The 17,117-nt window shown below is 38.0% G+C and overlaps 1 protein-coding gene across 7 annotated transcripts in view; it reads left to right on the top strand.

The window, feature by feature from the left end:
* The window catches only part of CPEB3 (cytoplasmic polyadenylation element binding protein 3), a 191,083-nt gene that overhangs the window by 149,017 nt on the left and 24,949 nt on the right, over window positions 1–17,117 (top strand). For all 7 annotated transcript variants that reach the window (XM_045023056.1, XM_045023059.1, XM_045023060.1 and 4 more), the window contains 2 exons: window positions 13,603–13,721; window positions 16,195–16,309. In XM_045023056.1, coding sequence (XP_044878991.1) covers window positions 13,603–13,721; window positions 16,195–16,309 — 234 coding nt within the window. The remainder of the gene's footprint in view (window positions 1–13,602; window positions 13,722–16,194; window positions 16,310–17,117) is intronic.

Raw genomic sequence — 17,117 nt, forward strand, 5'->3', positions numbered from 1 at the left:
ATGTTATTTTTCAAAATGGGTAAACTGCAGAATGCTAAAATCTCCATTGATCCCGAAGCTACAAAACTGATTAGATTAGTGGAAAATGCTGACATGCAAAATCTGCACTGTGAATGTTGCAAATGAAATTTTCAAATAACTCTTGCTAATCATATGTCATCTTGCTCTTTCTACTGCTTAATGCTTTTTCTCAAGCCAAGAACTAAATAATTACTCCTCTTTTTGTCATCAGTGGAAAAGATTAAATGAAAGCATAAATTCTTGTTCTGTATTTTTTTTTCAAGACCTAACTGATTGAGTCTGCATATTGCTGCTGATATGGGATTATGCTAACTACAGTGAATAAAAGGGATGTCATCAAATTGAAAATCATATTTCTATCAAAAAATGCTGTACCTACTATTGTAACAAATAACCCCCAAAACTAATCTCTTCCAATGTTAGTAAATAAGAAAATATTTTTCTTCTTTTTTAGATTTGCTTAGTTTGTGCATTTACTTTGTGTACTGTGTAATCATTATCAGTTTTTTTGATGCTGTCTGCAATTCCCCAGGTATTGCAAAATGGTATTTATCAGTAACGGCAGCAGCAGAGCTGAAACTGAATAGGTAGCAAGCAGCAGGCTTTTTGGGAGATACCAAATCACAAGTTCCACTTTTAAAGTTGTGACTTACGAAATTCTCCTAACACACCAAGGTTTCCACTTTATAAAGGGAAGGAAATGTGAACTACTTTTGCAGTCTTCATTATTGTCTAAGTAACTTATGGATAAGGCCCTACTTGAATTGTGGGATGATTGTCAAAAAATTGCAGCTTAGTTGTGGACAAGCTATGGAAAATTGTGTAAAAGTAATACTGGACCATATTATTTGTGGTAATAAAGTCCATTATTACTTTTCTGCAATTTTCCACTGTGGGCCTCCTGGAGCTGAGAGCGGGGGCACGGGGCTGAGAGCAGGAGATCACACTCTCAGTGCCAGATTGGTCGGGGCACCCACTGTCAGAACTGTGGTGGAAGCCTAATATTATGGAATCTGCCATATTACAAATTAAATAGGGCCTTATTTGTGGGCTATTAACACTATGGTGCTATTAAATTGCATGCTGCTACTCTGTGTGTGCATAGAGAAAGAAGAGAGAAGCAGTAGGGATATCTGGTGTTGCTCTTGGGTCCATATAAAAGACCTTTTTAAATATAAACAGGTTAATAGAAAAACTCTTCACATTTAAAAAAAGGGGTTTACTGTATTGTAGAGCATTTGGCTGAGCAATGGCTGAAAATCAGGGTCTTGTGAGGTGGTTTTTGCTTGGATTAGAAATCGGTAACAGGGTCAGGATATTGTCATAGGCCTTGTCTTTACTGGCTAACTTGAGTTAAGAGCACAACTTTTTCTTTTTGTAGTGAAGACATGGCCTTAGTTTTAAGCTGTTAATTTAGAGAATTTATACAAATCCTTTTCTCAGCAGTAGGAATAAAATTCACACAGGCAGCACTCTTTTTGCAGAAGCCTGAGGTCAGGTATCTGTGCCCTATTCTAAAACAATTCCCTACCTTTGTTTCTCTCCAAGGACTCATAGCAAAATGCACAAAATATGTCCCAGTCCCAGAATCTGAAACATTTCACCATTTGAGCTGAAAATACCCCTCTGGACTGCATGATTTTGCCAGGCAGTTCTAAACATCATCCCCCTCCTTTGTCTAAAGCTGTTTTTATTATACAAAGGAGCTTCACTTGAGTGCTTAATGTATCCATTGATTTTAATGAGATCTGTGATTTTTCTTTGCCCTAAAAGGGGCATACTATTTAAATAGTGATCAGAAAATAATTACGAACTTCCTTGTTAATTTAAAAAAATTGAAGTGCCTTTTAGTAAAAAGAGAAACTGAGATAACTTTTGCTCTTGACTTGCTCCCAGATTTTCTTCCTCCAAAACATATATTGGACGTTGATTAAATTTTTAAGATTGTGCTTGCAGCATGTTTGAAATGGCAGCTGAAATCAAGTAGAGGCTATCGGTTTATATTTACCTAGAAGCTTTCCACATTAGCATTACTTGGAGCAGGAGTAGAAATTCACTTTTCAAGCAAAGAACGAAAAAATAAATCTGTTATTTAATCTGAAAGCTGATCTATTTTCAGCAGCCTGTTCAGAGTTAAAAAGGCTTGATGCATACACAAACAACAGGAATGGATTATTTGTTTCTCCCTGGAGCAGTTTGTACATGTATTGCCTCTTAATACTGAAACTGACAAATTCAATGCTGTGTACCTTGAAAGCTTGTCTTTCACCAACAGAAGTTGGTCCAATAAGATATTACATCCTCCCTTTTGTTTCTCTCAAATTGTGTACTGCTTACTACTTATCTGATACTTATTTCAGTTTTAATTTTATGTACTGTAGGTGTCTTGACACAATATATACTGCCTCAGAAAATTCTACAAATACAACTCTTACTTCCATTGTCATCTATGTAAATCATATCATTACTGATTCATGTGATTAGTATTATAATTCTGTTAAACTAAGGCCTTGTCTATACTATGAATGCTTTGCTGGTATAGCTGTACTGGCAGAGCCCCCCAGTACAGAGGCAGCTTTTGCTGACACAGGGTGTTTTTCTGTTGGCATAATAAATACCACATTACCAAACAATAGTAGGTACATCATATGCCGCATTGTTGTAACCGTGTTGGTCTTATGATATTAGAGAGACAAGATGGGTGAGGTAATATCTTCTGTTGGACCCAACTTCTGTTAGTGACAGAGATAAAGGCTATGTTTACACTGCGCACCTTACAGTGATGCAGCTGTGCCGCTGCAGCCGCACCATTGTAAGGTGCACTGTGTAGCTGCTCTTTATTGCCAGGAGAGAGCTCTCCCGGCGACAAAATAAAACCACCTCCAAAGAGGGGCGGTAGCTTCATCACCAGGAGCATGGCTCCCGCCGACGAAGCATTGTCCACACCGATGCTTTTTGTCATTTAAAACTTTTTTGTCATTCAGGGTGTGTTTTTTCACACTCCCGAGTGACAAAAGTTTTGACGACGAAAGTGGCGCTGTAGACAAAGCCAGAGTTTCAAGCTACATAGCACCCTTCAGGTCTGGGAAAGGTACTCGGAGCATCACAGTTAAATACAAGGTGGGACAGATTGGTTAGCCTAGGTATTTAGCACATATTCTAAGAGATTATTCAAGGCAGAATGGCCTGTTAACATGTTTGCAATCATAGAACAAAAAAGTCTCATGATTTTTAGTGTCTAGCAGAATAATGAAATTAAGGCCTTGTCTACTCTACACAGTTTTGTCGGCAAAAGGCAGCTTTTGCTGACAATACAGTGGAGGTGTACACACTAGAATGCTACTTTTGTTGGCAAAACAGGAGAGTTTTGCCGACAAAATAAAACCACCTCAACAAGCATAGAGCTTTTTGTGGCAAAGTTAAAGTGACAAAGCATCAGTGTTGACACTGCTGTTCATTATATCGTCATAACTTGCCTCCTCCAGTATCCCACAATGCCCACTGTGACTGCTCTGCTCACTGTTTTGAACTCCACTGGTCTGCATTCCAGCTACAGAGGCATGCTCCCCTCCCCTTTCAAATCTCCAGGAAGTTCTGACAGCTGAGCATGCCACTCCGGCAGCTAACAGTAAATCATTAATGTGAAATCTTGCTCTCCGGGGCATTAGGAACCAGGGCCAGCTCCAGGCACCAGCTTAGGAAACAGGTGCTTGGGGCGGCCACTCAGGAGAGGGGCGGCAGGTCCAGCTATTCGGCGGAGGCTCCCTCACTCCCGGTTGGAGCGAAGGACCTCCCGCTGAAATGCTGCAGATCGCGATCGCAGCTTTTTTTTTTTTTGGCTGCTTGGGGCAGCAAAACCCCTGGAGCTGGCCCTGTTAGGAATACAGTGGTCAGCAGGCAGGCAGGGGCGGGTGTGTGTGTGTTTAGAGCCGGGCAGAGAGGTGGGGCCTGATGTTGGGGTCTCCCCTTCTCCCTGCATCAAGACCTGGTTGCTTCCAGTTGCCGTCTGAACTTAAAAAGGCAGTGTGCTGACTCACTCTCCCCAACACATGCACACTCTCTCTCTCGGGATGTTTACTGTCAACATAGAGCAGTCAGGCCCTCCATGTTATTTTACATTATTTTTGTGCAAATGTAATGAAATGACCTGTGTCATATTGATAGCACAGAAGATCAAAATTCTCATTTTATTCACAGAATAAGTAAAACACAAGCAGCAAATTGCTAATATCCTTGTGCTGTTTGCCATCTCTGATATGGAGGAATGATTGCTAGGGGTTAGAAGTTAGTTCATTGTCTATATTTTTTGCAATCTGTGGCTTCTCTACGGTTATGGCCAGTAAGGGTATCAGTTCTGGTCATGGTCTCAGTGATGTGGTTCACTGTCCAGTAAGAATGGAAGTTAAACTACCAAACTGATTTCACATAGGCCATTGAGCAAGGATTTCAGTTTGTAAAGGTCCAGTATTTTCATTCTACTTCCTGCAGGAAATATGCTTGCTACTTAGCTTCCTGTATAGACATTTAGTTCTCATTTTACTACAAAAGAAATAAATAAAAAATTATTTAAAAAATAATCATTCATTGCGCCAGGAGCACCATTGTTGTTTTATAGAGCTAAGCATACTGAGTAATTTGTTCAAAGCTTTAAAAACAAACCAAAAAAACCCAGGTTTACTCTAACTCTGATGCAAGGGAAATCTCTCCTATGTATGCATTTTCCTGTAGTTCGAGGCTAAAGGGGTACTCTGTTCGTGGAAAGCATGCAAAATTAGTGGGAATCTAGCTGAGAGATGTAAAACTATTTACATTCTAGACTTTATCTGAATGTCTTATGCACCATTTTTGTGGACAAAGGAATCAGCTGACAGTGTCGCACACTGCCACTTAAAATTTGTCTAGAGCAGGGGTTCTCAAACTGGGATACATGACCCCTCAAAGGGTTGCGAGGTTATTACATGGGGGATCACGAGCTGTCAACCTCCATCCCAAACCCCGCTTTGCCTTTATTTTAGCATTTATTATAATGTTCAATATAAAAAAATGTGTTAATTTATAATGGGGATCACACTCAGAGGCTTGCTGTGTGAAAGGGGTCACCAGTAGGAAAGCTTGAGAACCACTGGTCTAGAGGAATTCAGCTTTGCAGCCCTGACTAATACATAATTTCACTCTTCTGCAGTAGCTAACGTGAGAGTCCTTTTTATTTTGAGATTTCTTTAATGTTTAAATCCCCCTTTGTCTTTTGGAAATCCAGTCATGGCATGGCAACATTTATTTTTTTTAAATGAAAGTTAGCAGATTTTTGTCATCATCTCGGCTTATTCTTTTCTAAAGATCAGTTGCATTTTTTTGAATATTAATTTCCTCTTTGGATTTATTTATTTAAGTGTATTTATTCATGTTAAAAGAATATATTCTAATAAGGGTACTCTAAAGGTGACTTTGAGGGGTGATCCTTTATAGTCATGGAAACAAATTCATGAATTTGTTACAACTTTTTTAAATGTTCCTTTGAGGATTTTAAAAGGAAATTCAAATACTATTTTAGTAAATACAATCTTTAAAAAAAGATTTCCAGCAAATAGCATTCTGAAAAGCTTAATGCAATGAACAAAAATAAAAAATAAGACAAAAAATGTGTTAATTTAAACTTTCTTAAAATAAACATTCCTTTAAAAAAACATTTTAGGTACCAGACACAGCTACCAACTCAGAACCATAAACAAAAATTTCAAGTCATCAGAGTTAAGACTAGAACACTAAACAACTTCACTAATATAATTCCATATGAACTTTTTTACTTATTGGTATGGCACAATTTTTTTTTTAAATAGTGAGGAGATGGCACATAGCAAACATATCTGAAACAGGTTTTAGATTTCATTGCTGCCTTAAAAGTGAGCTGTGAGCAGGTGGGAAGACAAAAGAGAACACTCTAAACCTTCAGTAAACAGAATGAGGGCAAATATACAGGTTTGGAACTACACTGCTATGCTTGACTTACGGAAGCATTTGAATGTGCAGGTAGTTAAACTGTTTTCAAATTTAAAATATTTGTATCCTTTCTAAAATCAGACCTCCTCGGTGACAGCATCCCATTACCTGTGTAGGATGAGGGAAAAGAATATGTCCTTATGATACTCATAGTTTATCCTTTCTTCTTACCCACCATCTATTGGAAGAGATGAGAGAGCTAAGCCAGCTGCACTGAGGTAGGGCTGAACATGTATGCATCTCTGAATATGATTCCTGTTTCTGAATTTGTCAGAATGATGAATTTTAGTAAGTATGCACATCCAGAGTAGCAGTAGGGTATGGAACTGGTGCAGCCCTGCTTCCAAAAGCAAGAAATAGGCTTAATATTTCCCCCTGCTTACATAACATTTGAATTTTAAAATAGTGGCTGTATATCAGAGGCTGCAGTTTATAGTGTGAATTTTCTGAATCTTAATTTAGAAGCTCTCTCAAATGCAAAAAATTAATAGAAATGTGCTCCAAGCTGCATGAAAACATTTTTTTAAAATTCATGAAATGGATAAATTCTGTTGGAACTAGAAGTCTGGAATGAGAGCTAAAAAAGTTTGGCTGTTTAAAATAAATTAGGAAATGGGTTATTTTCTCCTCAAACAAGCCACTCAGATTGAAACTTCTCCACCTCTTTGGAGCAGTTGTATACCACTGTATTTCTCCACCTACAATTAATAAAATAGGAAAATACTGAATATGGGATCAAAAGTATTGCAAGTCTATTTCAGTTCATGGTTTGAGACCTAAACCTGGTTGGAAAATGAGTTGAGGTGTTTTTCAATAGGCAAAAAAAAAAAAAAAAAAAGTTGACTTTAATGAAGAATCAAAAACTGAAAATTTTCAGCCAAAACCTTTCAGCTGAAAACCAAAATTCTTGATTTAGAAATGCTGTAATGGTGCCTCATGAGAGTTTTAGTTCAAATGCCTCATGCTCCTATTCTCTCCTATAGCCTGGGCTCCCTGGCTGGAATACATCTGCCATGATGCACCATGGTCTCCTCTGTTGCTGAGCTGCCATGGTGCAGCATGGGAGACCCTGGCTGCAGTGCATCATGAAATATTTCGTCTGGCTGGGAAGAGAATGGGACATGAGACAAGAAAGTAGCATTTCTGAAATGAAATTTTTTGGGTTTCGGCTAAATTTCTTCCGTTTTCAACTGAAAACCAACAACTTTTTGGTTTTTATGAAAAGCCAAAATTTTCCAAGGAAAGGAGACTTTTTGCAAAAAACTTTGTCAAAACCACAATTTTCCATCAAACAGTTGATGGAAACTTTTTGGCCAGCTCAGTTGATAATTGGTTATACTTGTACATTTTTCCCCCAACATGCAATCACTGAAATGACACATCAGTAATATAAATGTGGATTTGTATATTTTGATATGTGAGCACTTCAGGAAATACAAGTATTATATTCCGGAGCTCCACACATCTGAATTTCACATTGCATATTTTAAATGGATGAAGTTATTTTTAATATACATTGAAATAAATGGTAATGCTTAAGTCGGGAATCACAGATGTGGTCCCACAGCAACTGTAACTCAGCCACTTTGCACAGCATACCTATATTATGGTGTATATGCACTTTGGTTGTGGTGATGGTTTTGTGGGAGCTACAGCTTTGAATTTCCAGACCTGTTACATAAACTTTCAGCTATAATATTGTTGTGGCAATGATTGACTGGATGCCTTCAAATACTTTAGCTTCCTATGACCAAAACAGTCACCATAGGTCCTTATTTGACATAGCTGTGGGGAAGAGAGAGACTGTAGCCCCTGTTATCCATAACCACTATACAGGTTGTCACATTCTCCCCGTGGTAGTGGCCTTGCTGTAAGGGTCCAGATAATATTTTTTACTCAAACAACTCAGTTTAAATAAATAAATAAAACAAAAGATCCATTTTAAGCAGAGATGGCTCAGAACTCAATTTCCAGGCAGAGGAAGGAATTCATACTCAGTTTCTCAAATATGAACCACCTCCTATGGTTTTAGTTGTGGAAAGAAGAAACCTTTATTCAGACTCTGGTGCAGCTGAAATATTATGAAAGTGACTGCCATGATGCTGGGAAGCTTGAAAAGTTCATCTTTGGTGAAATTGTCTATTTTTGGTCAGAAGAATGTGAAAATAGCTCATGAGATTTTGGCACCATTAAACCTTAACTCTCTGTGTTTCTAGTTCAGACACTAGCCTAAATCTCATTTGGACACGCATCTGAACACCACCTAATGTTTTCCTGGCTGTATCTGAAAATCAGAGAAAGGCAGAGGATAAGTTTAAACACCAACCATCCTTGAGGATATTTACAAATCCTTCAAGACAATCTGTGAAATGCACTGAATTATTGCACACAACTACACTTCTACCCCGATATAACGCAACCTGATATAACATGAATTCAGATAAAACGCAGTAAAGCAGCGCTCCAGGGGGGCAGGGCTGCGCACTCCCGTGGCTCAAAGCAAGTTCGATATAACACGGTTTCACCTATAACGCAGTAAGATTTTTTGGCTCCCAAGGACAGCATTATATCGGGGTACAGGGGTACCTAGGGCATGGCTGAGAACTCTGTTGCCTAGCAGCCAAAGCTATACCTTCCAAACCACATGTGGTGGTGTCATCGCCTAGAGGGAATAATATGGTCTGTTCCAGAGACTTGCCAATTATAGCCATTTAAACACAGGTTGATATAATTATGAAAAGATGTTGGTGCATTACAGTTGTCAAAGTACATATTAGCTTTTCATTAAAAGGCTTGGTTGGCGTTATAATTCAGAATGGTCTTCTGTTTTTCCTGATACAAAATACATATTTGATATTTAATTTAAATTGCATCTTGTGTGATATAAAACTTCCTTGTGCAATGTTAGCTTAAGCATGAAGCAAGTGGTCTTCCTGGATATTTTCTAGTTAACTTTTGTATGGTTAGAGTTCAATGCAAATAAAAGTTTGTGCTTGGGAGTCCATGTGAGCAAGGAGTATCTCAGAGATCTTAATTTACCGATTAGTAATTCTAACAAACACGAACAACCTTAAATACTGAAAAGAAGGTAGATTTTTTACAATGGACTTTAGTAGTAACAATACTTCACACATTCAGAACACTTTAAACATTAATTCTAAAATAAATAGTGTAGGTTTCCTATCTGAAGGTGGTTCTCTCTTCAAAATATTTAGAGAAGCAAAGAGTCAGATGAATGTGATTTTTTTATTAACTTTGGCAGATATAGATGTTTTATTCAATTCTATCTAAGTTCTTATATATGCTTATCAGTGTAGTATTTGAATTTAACTTCAGTTATTGAATCACAACTTTTAATTATAGTGAAACCTGATTTCTGAAGGTCTGGGATGTCCAAAACCTTTCAGTATTTGGGGGAGGCAATTGAAGTCCCATGTTAGCCAGTTTTTTTTTTTTTTGGTTTTTTTTTGGTTTTTTTGGAGAAGCTGATTGGGTGGCCTGGGAGGACTGTCATGATCCCAAAGCAAAGTGCGTAGAATCTCATTTTTAGAGACTCCTTGCAGTTTCCTTATTTGGCAGAGGTAATATGCTCTAGAAGAGTGAGGCAGCACAGGTTTTGCATTTGGGGTGAATTTTTCTGATAGCAGTATGTAGGGCACTGAAGTCAGGAGAGGTCTTGGCTAACCAGGGCTGCATTCGTAGTCTAGCAGCTGAACAGAATAAGCCAAGGATTTTTTGTTTAGGGTAACTTTTAATTGGATCATAACTACAAATACAATATTTACCATATCCAAAAGTGGCATTTGGGTCTTGCTGCCACAAGTTCAACAGAATCTTTACTGTGAGGTAAGAAAATCAGGAGCATCTCTGTAGATTCCGATAAGAATCATCCCAAATCTTTCCCAAAATCCTGAACTAAATATTTGCTGTTTGTTTTACATGGAAGGCATTCAGATACTGTGGTAATGAGGAGCAGTATAAAAAACTAATGTGTATAGATTTTTTTTTTCTTTTCTATCTTCTATGCTGTGTGTTCCATCCAGGAAAGAAAGCACTCTAAGAAAGACTGTTCAGACAAAATGTCCAAATGAATTTTGCAGACCAAAAATATTCATACGATGTATGGACAAGCATCCACATTTTGGAGTGCTTAGCTTAATCTCTGAATTTTGAGATTGTTTAGTAACCAGTGGAAATATTGGTTAGAACCAGAATATTCTTAACATTTGGGGCTAATTTTTGGACTGAAGTATATAGGGTACTGAAGTCTGCCTATGAGTTTAAACACCATGCCTCCACCCCCAAAAAATGAATTGACCAATGAAATATGATTTGTGGTGGAAGGCGAGGGAATACTGTAGTCCAGGGGTGGGCACACTATGGCTGCATCTAGCTCTTCAGATGTTTTAATCCGGCCCTCGAGCTCCTGCCGGGGAACAGGGTCCGGGGCTTGCCCTGCTCTAGGGCTCCAGCAAGGGAGTGGGGTCGGGTGCTTGCTCTGCTCTACATGTACCATGGTTCTGCGCAGCTCCCGGAAACAGCAGCATGTACCCCCTGTAGCTCCTACATGTAGGAGTAGCCAGGGGGCTCTGCACGCTGCTCCTGCCCCAAGTGCCGCCCCTGCAGCTCCTATTGGCTGGGAACTAAGGCTGCAAGGACGGGGCAGCTCTCGGAGTCGCCTAGCCATGCCTCTGCTAGGAGCTGGAGAGGGGACATGCTGCTGCTTCCAGGAGCTGCTTGAGGTAAGTGCCTCCCGGAGTCTGCACCCCTCACCCCCTCCCGTGCCCTAACCCCCTGCCCCAGCCCTGATCCCCCTCCCGTTCTCTGAACCCCTCTGTCCCAGCCCGGAGCAACCTCCTACACCCACTGCCCCAGCCTGGAGCCCTCTCCTGCACCCTGAACTCCTCATTTTTGGCCCCACTACAGAGCCCGCACCCCCTGCCGGAGCCCTGATCCCCCCCTCCTGCATCCCAACCCCTAATTTTGTGAGCATTCATGGCCTGCCATACAATTTCCACACCTGGATGTGGCCCTTGGGCCAAAAAGTTTGCCCACCCTGATATAATAACTTCCAAGTGTTCAGTTTCACGATTGGGGTGGAGAACATTTGATAGGACAGATTAACTGCCAAACAGAACACATCTCTAATTGGGATAGTGAACAGATTTTACTTCTTACTGAGCAAGTTCATTATAAGGTGAAGAAAACATAATAGCTGCACAGATTGGAAAATAAAATGGAGATAACATGAAGACAATGATAAATACATATTCTGAATCCATTACAAGTCTGGGAACTCAAATTCCATGTGATACTGTGATTAGTCAGTTTAAACTGAATTAATATATACATTAAAATATAAATTTTCTTCAAAGATTAATCAGTTTGGTGTGTAGGCAGCAAGTTACTGTAGTGCTAACACAATGAACTGTGTGGCTTTTGTCGACATATGCCGTAGATTTTAATCAGTGTCTCAGTAGATCACTCAGTGTCTCAGTAGATCATAGCTATAGTTGTTGCAACCTTTCCATTATAACTCCAAGTTCTTAGCAAGTGCCCAAGACTTTCTGAAACACACTCCTTCTATGGTGAAATTTTAAAGGCTGTTGTCTGTTCAATGATGAATACACTTGGCCTATTAAATTTTTGTGCAACTTTTCTTTGAATATCGGTAGTATAAAGATGGTGAGCAGTAGAAAGTTGAAGTCTTGTAGGGAAATAACCTTTGAAGGGCAGAGATGTTGTGCAATGTCCCGGTGAAAATTTGATTTTGAACACTAAATTTTAATTTCTTAGCACATGTGCAAAATTTAAAAAAATTAAACAAGCAAAAAAAAAATTGCACCAAGAAAGCTATCCACAGTAATTACTTCAAAATTCTACTTGAGATCCTCTTCACTGCTGCCTCCCCAATAAAACTTGGGAATGCAAATAGGCCTAGCCAGGTGCCTTTTTACTCAGTGCCCCTGACTGAGAATCTTCTGCTAGCAGTCCTCCTGTGTTTTGAGAGGAATGCTAGCTCAAGCAGTTGCTACAGAATTGTGTGAAGAAAGGAACTCTCTAAGGTAGGCATGGTCCAAATGATGAAGGTGAAAGCCAATATCAAAACCATGAGTGGGAAATCATCTGGTAGCTACTCCTAACTATTCAGCACAGGTGTAGCACAGACTACTGGAAGTTCCCCACAACTGGGCAGCTGAATTCAATACTAGCTGTAATTACCAAATGGTCATAAGATCTAATTTAGTGTAGTAGCATTGCAGTAATTTACCTTTGTCTTTTTATTCCAAAATTTAACCTGTTAGGGATACGTGTTAAGAATATCTGAGGCTTAACTTTATACTGTACAAAAGCTTGTTTCATATCTCAGTACTCTCAACTAAAATTAAAAATTTGATTTTAAAATATGATATCTTGTTAGCAGAATATTTGTGGGTCAGAAGGCACTTCAATTCTCAATTCATCACCTTTCAGTTGCTGACAGCTTTCCCTCAAGAGTACCTTATTTCAGCACTTTTTTAGAGGTGAACTTTAAAGAAAATCTGAGCCTTTGAGTGATCTAAGCATGAGAGAGTTTCATGATCTAAAACAAGTGGTAATCTTTTATAGATGTGGCAATCTAAAAGTCCAACTTAAGTAAATCATGGTCTTCAGTGAGGATTGCGTACGTTAGGAGATTTGATTTAGAAATATATTTAGGAAATAAAGCTACATTATGATTGAATGAGAATATACATTTTCCCCTTGCCAACATATGTATGTTCAGGATAGAAATATTCAGATTATCTGTATGCAGGTTTTCATTCCATGGACCTTCCCACATAGTATTTCCCACCCCACCCCCTAATATATTGTCTGAAACTGCCTCAACACTATTGCTTTATTTAAGATGACAAATACTTGTAAGAGCACAAATATAGATCTATTATAGTTGTGGGCTAATCTTTCACAATTTTTTCTGTTTTTTTTCCAGCCATTCTGTATTTGTTTGGAACCTTTAAAGTATATAAAGAAAACAAACTTTCCAAAGACATTTTTTTCCCTCTGCTGTGATCCCAACACTGTATGCAGCATCAAAACAAAAATAAGAGTGATGGTGGGGAAACCTGCTTTCTCCATGTGATCCTATGGCAGGATTCCTTTTGAAAGCATATTATTATTGGATTAACTTCAGTACAGTTAGCAGGGCCGCCCCAAGCAGACAAAAAAAAAAAAGCGGCGATCGCGATCTGTGGCAATTCAGCAGGAGATCCTTCGCTCCAAGCAGGAGTCAGGAACCCTCTGCCGAATTGCCGCCGAATCCCTGAAAATGCTGCCCCACTCCGGAGTTGCTGCCCCAAGCACCTGCTTGATAAGCTGGTGCCTGGAGCCGGCCCTGACAGTTAGCAACAATATTACACTTTTATTGCTATCTATATACTGGGACATATAAAGTAATTTAGAGTCTTAGTGAAGTATCAAAACCAACTGCTTACAAGATATTTGCAGTTCTTGGATTTTCTTTTTTTGTGTTCTCTGTTTTGACCTATCTTTCAAAAGTTTTCATCTATTTTTTTTTCTTTTTGTACCTTTGTCCTTTCCAAGGTTATGCCTTTTTGCTGTTCCAAGAGGAAAGCTCTGTACAAGCGCTGATAGATGCCTGTCTGGAAGAAGATGGAAAACTTTACCTATGTGTGTCAAGCCCCACCATCAAGGACAAACCAGTAAGCAGTATACAAAGTGCCTTGGCTGTTAACCAACTTCCCCTTGCCAGTTGAAAAGCAAATAAATATGCAAGCATTTTTCCCCTGGTGTAACTGTTAAACTGATTATGTTGGTGTTCCTTTACTAGGCTTACCTTCTTATGTTACCATAATTTGGCTTCTTCAGAAGCTAATAAATGCCACCGTTTGTTTAAACTTTTATGTTGGTACTTCCAGTACCATATCGTAACAGAATGTGTCCTGTTACAATGTCACCTATTTAAAAAAAAAAAAAGTAAATGCTTTAGTTTCTTTGCCTATACTGTTTTATTTTTATTTTTTTAAAAGCCCCTATGATTTAAAAAAAGAAAACTCGTTAATAATTTAGGCAGCCTTGCCAGTACTTCATTGCTTTCAATTCTGCATTTGCTAGCTAAGCAATTTATAATCTTTCATGCCTTTCACTTACTGTAGCAAGTCTGCTTTGACCCAGATTTGGTTTATAAAAGAAGGTTTATTAAAACCAGTGAAAAGCATATAGTTGTGCACTTCTGATGGATAAATGAGGAGTAGGATAATACCAGAAAGAAGGAAAACGTATATTCTTGCTGAGTCATTTTGCTAGAACTAATTAGATTTTAACTGGATTCTTCTAAAGGGTTTTTTAAATAAACATATATTCAGGCAGATATTCATTGGTATAGAAAATTAAATATATTTTTTCTAGTTAACATCCCTCAAAATGTATTGCTGCCTGAATGTCTGATAGCTTTTAGTATTTCCCCCCTTTTTTATTCTAAATCATTTCCATATACTTCCATAAAGACTCCCTATAATCAAGGATGAACAATTATCCCTATTACTACTGAATCTGTTAAAAATGAACTATTGGAAAAGACCTAGTTACTAAGATAATGTTTTTAAATTATTTAGAAAGTAAAAGTGGCATTGTAGATGTAACCCTGGCTTTTGATATGTAAAAACCAAGCATTTTTATGTTGTCTGCAGTCAGAAATGAGCTGGTGGATAACCGCTTCAGTTGCTTGCATATAGTGGTGCATTACGTACATGATACAATTTCCACTTCAGCACAACTGGCTCATATTACTCAGGATTGAGCTAGAATACCTACTTAATCTTGTTAAATTATACAAAGTGGTCCATCCTGTTTATAACTGCCAATGGGACATTACAAGAAACTCTGTGGAATTGCTGGCACTGTGTTCAATCCTGGAAATAGAGCTCTTCTTCTGTACTACCAGTCTTTTAAGTGGACAGGTTTACATAAAGAGGGACTAAAACTGCATGTGTGGTTGTGTTAAGACAGTTGCTACTTTATTAATTTACAGGAATGACAACATCCGTTTAGGCCACTAATGTAAAGTATTTCTCTAAACATGTAGCCTGGGCCTAACTTTCTTCTGCAAAGGGTAATGCCAATCATTTACCACCTGTTTACGTCTGTAATCATGTGCACAACTATTTATCACCCATTCCCTTTTTTTTTTAATTGGACATACTGAGGAGCTTGGGTTGCAATCCTGTAAATATTTAATCATTGGGGCTAGTCACGTAAATAATATATGTGCTTAATTTCTTGCAGATTAGGTCCTTATTCTTTATATAATTGTAATTATTATTATATATGTTAAAGTTAAGATATTATATGCATAGTCCTTCCAGAGTAGTCCTTAACGAAATTCATATAAAAGGCTCATGGGTGCCTTTTTGAATTAGAAGATTAGATCTTGCATGGGTGAATGAAAATTGCAATGTAATGGCAAATCCAAATGATGCTTACACATTTCACTTATTCAGGGGTTGTAGTGGTGAGCAGGCTTATCCAAATGGCTTTTGAGCAGAATTCTTAGTTCTGTACAATCTGAAGACTTTCTGTCTAACAGTCCACTATCTGGCTGGCTGCTTTACTAAACTGAACAAGTGCACTTACATTTCTGCAATCCTCTTATTTTAAACAAAGGAATTAATTCCATTTCTTCTTCCCTCTTTTTCAACTTTTAAAATTATATGTGGCTAGAAGAAAGCTGAATGTTCAACCAGCATCCTTAAATTCACAGTATAAATGATAAAGCTCTGAATGTCCTTTTATATATTCCATATTCCTAATAAAGGAGGCTGGAGGAGGAAGCAGATTAGGGAGAGAATGGGGTAGATGCATTTGCACGAGGAAATTTAACTCAAGCCTGGCCTCTAGAGGTGATAAACGTACTGTCCATTTATCAAGTAAACACTGTAAACTGTACTTTCTGAATACCTACATAGATAAATGATATACTTGCATCATTTTTACTTTCACATTCTATCATTTTACTATTTTATCTTTAAAAAAGAATGTGAATATGTGTGTGTATTTATATATATTCTAATCAGATTTTACATATGTAAATGTTTAGCAGCTGATTCTTAATTCTTATTACTTTGTGTAGGGTAAGTTAGCAATGAAGTGAAGACAAAGTTGACATCTTTCTTTCAGGTGCAAATTCGACCTTGGAACCTAAGTGACAGTGATTTTGTAATGGATGGTTCTCAGCCGTTGGACCCAAGAAAAACTATCTTTGTAGGGGGAGTTCCACGTCCCCTCCGAGCTGGTGAGTTGAAATAGAAGAAAAGTTAGGCTAGACCATACTATCAGTACTGGTTTCAGATTCTGAGACAATGACATTCCATCTGTTTCAGAGATTTTTGAAGAATTTGAGGTTTACTTTCTAAGCATATCAGTTTCTTCTGTCCTTAACCGTAAGAATATAACTTCTGAGAACTTCTGACCTTTGAAATTAACTACTAGTTAAGACAATGAATCAATTGTTTAGTACTAGAAATTAAGTAAAACTTTAAGGCTCAAATTTTCATATTGTCCTTGAATTTGGGGGCTGCTTTATTTAAGGTGACCAATTCAGTTAAGTATTTACTTTAAGCTCCCACTGACTTAAATTGGAGGTGTGGTTGCTCAACAGCTCTGAAAACCAGACCAGTTCTAATGAGGTTATTAAAAAAAATGGGCCTAACTGCTTTTGTCTAGATTTTTTCCCCAGGCCTGTTATGAATTGTAGTTCATATTTGAAAAATGCCTTTGAACAGTAAATTTATAATTTTTCCAAAGCAAGACAACCCATTTTTTGGTATTGATATATTAATTTGCAAGCTTCTAAGATTAGTTTTAGAAATTTAGTTTAGAACATTGGAAAGCACTACAGCAAATCTTTTTTTCTGAATCTTGTGGGTTCCTTTCACATTGACAGTACCTCTTTACTGTGACCAATATCATGGTTGCTTATTTTGGACTGAATTCCTACTGCCAGTTTATGAATTCACTACCTAAAAGATGACTTTTCATATTTTATTAAAGAATCTGAGAACTTACTAGTTACTACATTATGCTATTATTTCGCTGTCCAC

This window comes from Mauremys mutica, chromosome 7, assembly GCF_020497125.1.
Source record: "Mauremys mutica isolate MM-2020 ecotype Southern chromosome 7, ASM2049712v1, whole genome shotgun sequence".
NCBI classification, from domain to species: Eukaryota; Metazoa; Chordata; order Testudines; family Geoemydidae; genus Mauremys; species Mauremys mutica.